The 7,049-nt window shown below is 39.3% G+C and overlaps 1 protein-coding gene across 1 annotated transcript in view; it reads right to left on the bottom strand.

Moving 5' to 3' along the window:
• Window positions 1-3,199: 3,199 nt before the first annotated feature.
• The window catches only part of OXCT1 (3-oxoacid CoA-transferase 1), an 88,981-nt gene continuing 85,131 nt past the window's right edge, over window positions 3,200-7,049 (bottom strand). The window contains exon 17 of the mRNA XM_027634689.1: window positions 3,200-6,974. Within this exon, the coding sequence (XP_027490490.1) occupies window positions 6,939-6,974 (36 nt within the window). The 3' untranslated portion in view covers window positions 3,200-6,938. The remainder of the gene's footprint in view (window positions 6,975-7,049) is intronic.

Raw genomic sequence — 7,049 nt, 5'->3', positions numbered from 1 at the left:
ACTGGCATACCAGCAATGACTTTCCTGCACAACTAAGGGAAAGTAGTTTGGAAATTATAAATTGGCTTTTGCGAGGCTGTGGTTTATTTTATATTGATCTGCAGCCTCTTCTCCTCACTGCAGCAGTTAACACGTCCTAAAAATGCTGAATTGCTCTTAATGAGAACATGGTTATGCTGCTGCAGACTATTTTCACCATCCTTCAGTTTTATAGCTAGCAGATTTATGTAGTTTGCTTTTTTTTTCTTTTTCCTTTTCCAGGTTGAAGGTTGCCTGAAGAAGAGTCTGAAAATGTAAGTATTAATAAATACACCAGCAGAAAATCAGCAATACCAGATTGTAATCCTGAAGAAGTATTAGCAAGACCATGAGAAGCATCCCTCGATGGACCTGAGAGCTTCAGCAGCAGTTCTGCCAGGCAGGGCAGAAAAGTGGTTTTGTGCCATTTCAGTCTCAGATCTCAGCCCTGCCTCCTGCTCCAACCAAGTCCTGAGCCATTCTCAGCCAAGCCAGACAGATGTGGAGCTACAGCCCTGTCCCCCAACGCTGTATAAGCACAGCCCATACGATGAGCATCCAGGGTCTGAGGAGAACCTTGCCCAAGCCTGGTGTCTTCCTCCTTGCCCCAGTGGGCATTGCAAGCAGGAGAACGCCCAGGGCTTGGGTAGCCAAACCTCCAGCTCTTTGCTCAGATGCATCCACTTCACAGGAGTTCATTATTTTAATTTTTCAAACAGAGCCTCCACGTGATCTCCAAGACTAAACAAAATGAAAAACAAAGAGAAGAACATATCATGCATCTATGTATTTTAATTTTTTTTTCTGGCAGGAGATGCATGAGTAGCAGTGTATTAGAAACAGGCCAGCAAACCAGAGGTGCTGATGCTCAGCAGTAGCTCTGTAAGACCATTCCCCAGCACCATCTCTGCCCATGCTGTCCACTCTGCTCCTCTGGTCTTGCTTCCCCCACTGGCTCAGTGGAACAAACACACACTTCTACTTGCACTCCTTCAAACAAGAATGAGCCCAGGCAAGCAGGAAAACCGGTGAAATTTGGGTACTCTGCCTTGGGCAGAGGGAGCTACTCTTTTAGGATTATCACAGTGCCAGAAAGAGAAAAGCACAGGTGCTTTTACTGGTGCAGGGTTTTATTGGAACAAATCCAAAAAGGAAGTAGACAGAAATGACTGGAATGCCAGTGTGTCTTACTATAGCTTTGAAGTTTGTATTTTTAAGAATATTTATTGGACAAGACAGCTTTGTCAGTAATAGCTTTGCACAGCTTGCCTTATTTTTGGACAAATCTGAGTGAAAGTGTTAATTGCTCATACAGTCAGATTTTCCAAAGGGGCGAGGGAAGCACGATTTTGCAGGATATGGGCATCAGATCCAATTCATAGTCTTTATTCACTCACTGCCTAGACAGAAGAGATTAAAATTGTCCTAGAATTAATATATACTTCAGGTAGTATTAAGATGCTGCTTCTGTAGTTTGCCTTTGGTTTTTGGGTGTAATAGATAAGTTTGGTTTTCACATTGATTTTGTTCAGTTTATGCAAACTAATTCTCCTCCTGGATGCAATCCCTGCTCATTTTGAAACATTTCTCCTGCACTTACAGATTTCACTTCCTTTTATGTACTTTTCAGCAACAGAATCAAAGGGAATATTTAGGAACTTATCCAAACAAAGTAACTGACACAGGCACCTGCAAGAGAATTTGATTCATTTAGGTAATCTAATCTTAAAAGGAAAAATCCCACTTTGTACTGTGCCGAAGTGGTATGGACTTCTTCCATGCTCGCACTTCTTCTAAATATGTACATATACATGTGAACGAGGCTCAGCAAGTTTTCACAACACAATCACAATAGTTACTTTTAACTTTTCCTGGAGCCTTAAAATCTGATGTTATGTAAATACATACAGAAAACTAATTTCTTCCCCACCCTGGCATTTCTGAAGTTCTTCCCTTAAAAGCTGCCACACATCCTGTGGTGTAGGTGTATCCAGAGCTGACCTCTGGTGTACAGCAGCAGATGGATATGGGGAGAAGAGGGGCTCAGAGTACTGCTGTGCACCACAGAAATTATGTCCTTGTTGTGTTGTCTCCCAGGTACTTGTGACCCTCAAACTTCCTCATGGGTGGTGCGGGATGAGGAGTAGAAAAGGCCTTGTCTCTGTGCAATCACTACTCAGCAATAAGGGAGATATCCCCATGTTAGCAACACTGTGTTTAGCACAAATGCAAAGCACAGCCCCATACGAGCTACTGTGAAGAAAATTAACTCTATCATGGCCCAAACCAGCACAATAGACAACAACAGAACTTACACAAGATACCACAAAACTGCTCAGATATGCCTGTAAACAAATTGCTCATCCTGTCAGAGGAAAACTTAACCTTCCATATTTGTGTGATTGGACTTCAGAGCTGCAAGACTGGTGTATCATCTCAGCGGTTTTGGCACTTACCTTGTAGCCCCCTTCACACGGGTGAGAGACTGTTGGATTTTGACCACACATATGAATTACTGAGGTGTTTCATTTCAGAGCAAATCATCAGGGTTTTTTTATGACACTAAACATTTTTCTTCACATTTATTAACCTGTTCTCTGATGATACTGAAGAGAAAATGATTCTATGACATATTTACTCATGACCTTATGACAGGTCTGGAAGGATAAGCCCACTATCCACAGACAAGCATTTTCATCCCTTTGCAATCATGTACTTTATTATCCACTAGGTAGTTAATGGAATTTGTCTTCATGTGTCATCTAGTACCATTTTCAGAGAGCAGCCACACGCTAACATCAATGATTAACATCTCAAATGCGATCAGTTCTACAGCAGTTTTAATCAAAAGGTAAAAAAAATCACTTCTCTAAGGACTACATATGCAGTCCATTATTTACCTTGATTGAAAAACAAGTCATTTTGAAAATGAATGTGATAATTATGCTTGAGATTGACCCAACAGATGCATCAGCCAGAAGAGAGAACGTGGAGAATCCAGCTGTTAGCTGAGTTTCGAGCTTCATTATTTCTGTTTATCAAACCCATCCACATTCAACCAAGACCTTGATGCTTTGGCATGTGCTGAGGTGTGACATGCTGATGTGAACATGAGCTAACCTCTTACTGCTCCTAATAGCAGAATAGAACACCACGAGAAATGGTAACAATAGACAAAACCTGAGATTTTACATCTTTACTTTATTGATTGTTTTGCAAATACAAGAAGGACTTTGATGTTTAACTTGCAGAGTTTACAGTACAACTACATTTTCTAGAATATTTCCTTTTTCTTTTTTTTTGCATTTTCATGGAAGAAAATCAATAAAAATAAGTCCAATGTGATAATACAGTAGAATCATCATCTTCTTCAGGACAAAGAGTATCAACTTGTCTCATGAAGTGCTGTCAAGCAGGGAATGATTTCAGTGATGTCACAATAAACCTTCATCCCTGCAACACCAATCATTGCAACTACTGCTCAGAGTATACCTTACCTATGAACCACACCTGCGTCCACAGAGAGGGAAATGCTTAGGAGTGCTTTTATTTCTAATCCTGTTTGACAAGTGAGTTGAAAAAGTGGATTCAGAGCTTGTCACAATTAGCTTGTGCGGACAGATGACATTTTCATAACAATACCAATATTCTACCATGTCTATTGTCCTCAAGATAAAAAAATTCCTGTGTGACATCTGTACCTTGTTTCCTGTTGCTACAGCATTGCTGCTATATATGGAGAGAGCCTGTTCTCCTTTTATCCCCAATTTTCAGCACCATATACTTCTTCTCTCTTGCATTAACAGTGATACAAATAAGACACAGAGCTCAAATGTACAGCATGTTCGACAGTCTACAAGTACTCTTGCACACTCTTGATCAAGTGTGATCCCCAAGTTGAAGAGGAAAAGATAATCTCTTGCACAGATCTTAGCTTCTTATACCTCACAACATCCCTGTGAGGTAGGAAGAAAAACATCCCCTTTTCCAGCAACAGGAGACGAGGCAGAGAACACAGTAGACATTCCACAAGGCAGTAAGTGGAGAACCAGAAAAGCTGAAAATCAGGAGTTCTTGGCTCCTAATTCTTTGATTCAGAAACCAAGGTATTAAACTCCCAGACATTACCATATAGCCATATGTTAACGATAACAATGGCTTCTGTGCGTGTGCCAGCAAAGCATAGTTCTATGGCAGAAGCAGAGTACACCTGATCCTGCCCTCAGACACTTCTCCTGTACTTCACAAACGTAAGCAAATGTTCGCTATAATTAACTAATCAGTCCTACAACTCACGTAGCAACAGATCAACATTTCATGTATAGATTTCTTAAAGAACTTGTTCACATCTATTTAAATGTTCGTGTTCTTTGGTTTTTTGGGGTTTTTTTTGTTGGGTTATTTTTTTCCTTTTGGAGAAGTTAATAGTAACTCCCTTCCCCTGTATAATAGTTTTTATACTCCTCCCCGAAAACCAGCATCCATTCTGAGTACTGTCTATGAGAACTCTGAGTGAAGAGGAATGAAATCCCCTTCAGGGATGATACCTATCCCCTCAGAGTAGCTCTTCACCCATCTCTGACCCTGAAGGAAAGGACAGGCACCTTTTGCTGTGTACAGCACCACAAGGGTCAGAATTGTCACTGAACTGTCTGTATGGATTGGGGAAGAGGCCTCTGGGCTGCTCTACCCAAGAGAAAAACTGTTTATACCGAGCTAAAATAGTCAGGTTTTATTACATACAGATTTTTAATCTGTAAAACCTCTGTAAGTAGAACTTCAGTCCACCTCTATAGCAACAGAAATGGCCAAACTTTTAAGAAAATAACTTGTTTGGAATGAGTAACACAGGGAATACATCTAAATAGAGAAAACATGAAAATTCACATGCTGGGTTAAGGAATACTGGAGCACTCTGATAAATGTAGGTTCAAGTCTTCAATGCAAATTACCTATTGACCAAATCACTGGTATATGTTAATCATGACATTAGCACTAGTCTTTATACAACATAAGTCTTTCCCATGGGCTCAGCATCAGTCTTTCCTACAGGTTCAGGCTGTTCAAGAGCCTACCGCCCGTTAGGAGCCACAAGTTCAAGTCATACAGCTTATACTACTGGAGCATTTTTGTACTGGCATAATGGTGTTTACAAAGGCATTTTGTTTATTTCTTTCTAGGATGAAGGAGAATCTGTTACTGTATTAACAAGAATTTGTCAAAGAATTGTTTAGGGTAAGTGCAACTATACAAAATAGTATCTCCAATCAAAACAGTTTTACTGCTATAAAACCTGTGTGTGGGTCAAGGCAAATTCTGTAGCTGTTCCATGAAAAAGAAGGATTTCTTATTTTAGAATGGAAATAAAACAGTACAAAGGTTAGTACAGGAGCTAAATGTCGTAAGATTTTCCTATCTGATTCCCGAGACCTGTTTTATATTCCTTCCACAACTCACATGGATTATGGTGAATCCCTCATTCACCCAGTGTTAGAATGACCTTCTATATCATGCTTATTACATGTATGATAGGCATTATGTACACTTCGTGTATCTACATTTTACATGCTTTTCAGTCACTTAATATGCTCCAGTCCTGATGTCAAACATTATATCAGGAACTATTTTAACTGAAGTGTTTTAAGTGCTCCTACTTATACAAATGACAGAAATGACAGAAACCATTATGCTCGGAGAAAACACTATATTTTAGTAAATGTTGATTTCCAGTCAGTTCATGCTCTGTATAATAAAGACATATTGTGCTGATTTGGTATATGAGATTCAATGCTGTCATGTCACCTATTTGCAAAAATAACAAAATATCAAAATAATTTTGTAATTAACAACAGGGGAAAAAAACCCTTCACCAAACAGCAGAAACACTCTGAGATAATGTCTTTTCATTTTGATTGTCTTATGGCATTTATTCTAGTTATTATAAGTTTGAGTTACAAATTCTATAGATTTTTCTGATGCCTTGATTGGGAAGTGGTGCAGATTTAATGCTTTTATTCTTAACTATCCATATTCCCTTCTTAAGAATCTTCAAGGTGTCCACAACCTTCTCTTCCCCTGTTTCTCTGTGTAACACCGAAGGATAGACCTCTCTCCAGAAACAATATTCATTTGCCTTTGACTGGTATCTGGGGAGAAACATTATATCTGGAGAGTAAGAGTAGTTAATGTGGGAAATTGTGCAGCTACCAGTTGTCTGCATGGGGATGGAGCCTTTTTAATCTTCCTCCTTCACATCAGCCCCATTCTAGTTTGTATGATCGAAATATAAAGGGTCACAGTTGGACTTTGGGAAGTGTAGGCTTCCTAATACCAAAAGACGCACACCATGGAAGCAGTAGATACATTTAGGTCCCAGTTATTTCCACCAGTGTAAATAGTTTTATCACAGACTGATTAAAAGGCTCAGGAAAAGGAAAGTTCATATTCCCAATGTCTCTCTACAGATATGTACACTTGTTATAGATGACTCCAGAAAAAACCCCCCACACCTTCATAGGAGAATGGACAAGTGCTGCAGTTCCAGAGCAACAGACATCAGGATATGCAGAGGCAATCACAAGTTTTGCATGGTTATCTTCTAATTCTGTGTAAAAAACGTAGTATTTGGCAGACAGACTACAAGGCTTTTTTTTTTTACAATCATCATTAACATTTTAGTATAATAGGATTCAAAAATTAGGGAATATATTCACCCTTCCATTAAAATTGGTATTGTTATGAAAGCAGAATACAATTTAGGCTTATAGTCAAAGCCTGAGCTTAACTATCTGGAAACTACTTACAAAGCCCTTAAAAAACAAGAAAAGGAAAAAAAAAAAGTAGAACTGCAAAACAGTCACCGATTTCTCCCATTTGGAAACAAGCCTTCTGAGAAGTTAAGCCCAGTCTGTATTTCGCATTTAAATCTGCCTCATTGGTATTAATTTCGGCGAAACCTGGCAGAAAGGAGGGAAAGAAACACAGCAGTTGGCACACAGATAAGATGTACCAGCACAACCCACCATTCACCT

Source organism: Corapipo altera, unplaced genomic scaffold (assembly GCF_003945725.1).
Source record: "Corapipo altera isolate COAL_440 unplaced genomic scaffold, ASM394572v1 61411, whole genome shotgun sequence".
NCBI lineage: Eukaryota > Metazoa > Chordata > Aves > Passeriformes > Pipridae > Corapipo > Corapipo altera.
Note: the sequence above shows the minus strand (reverse complement) of the source record. Positions and strands in the feature narration are given on the sequence as shown.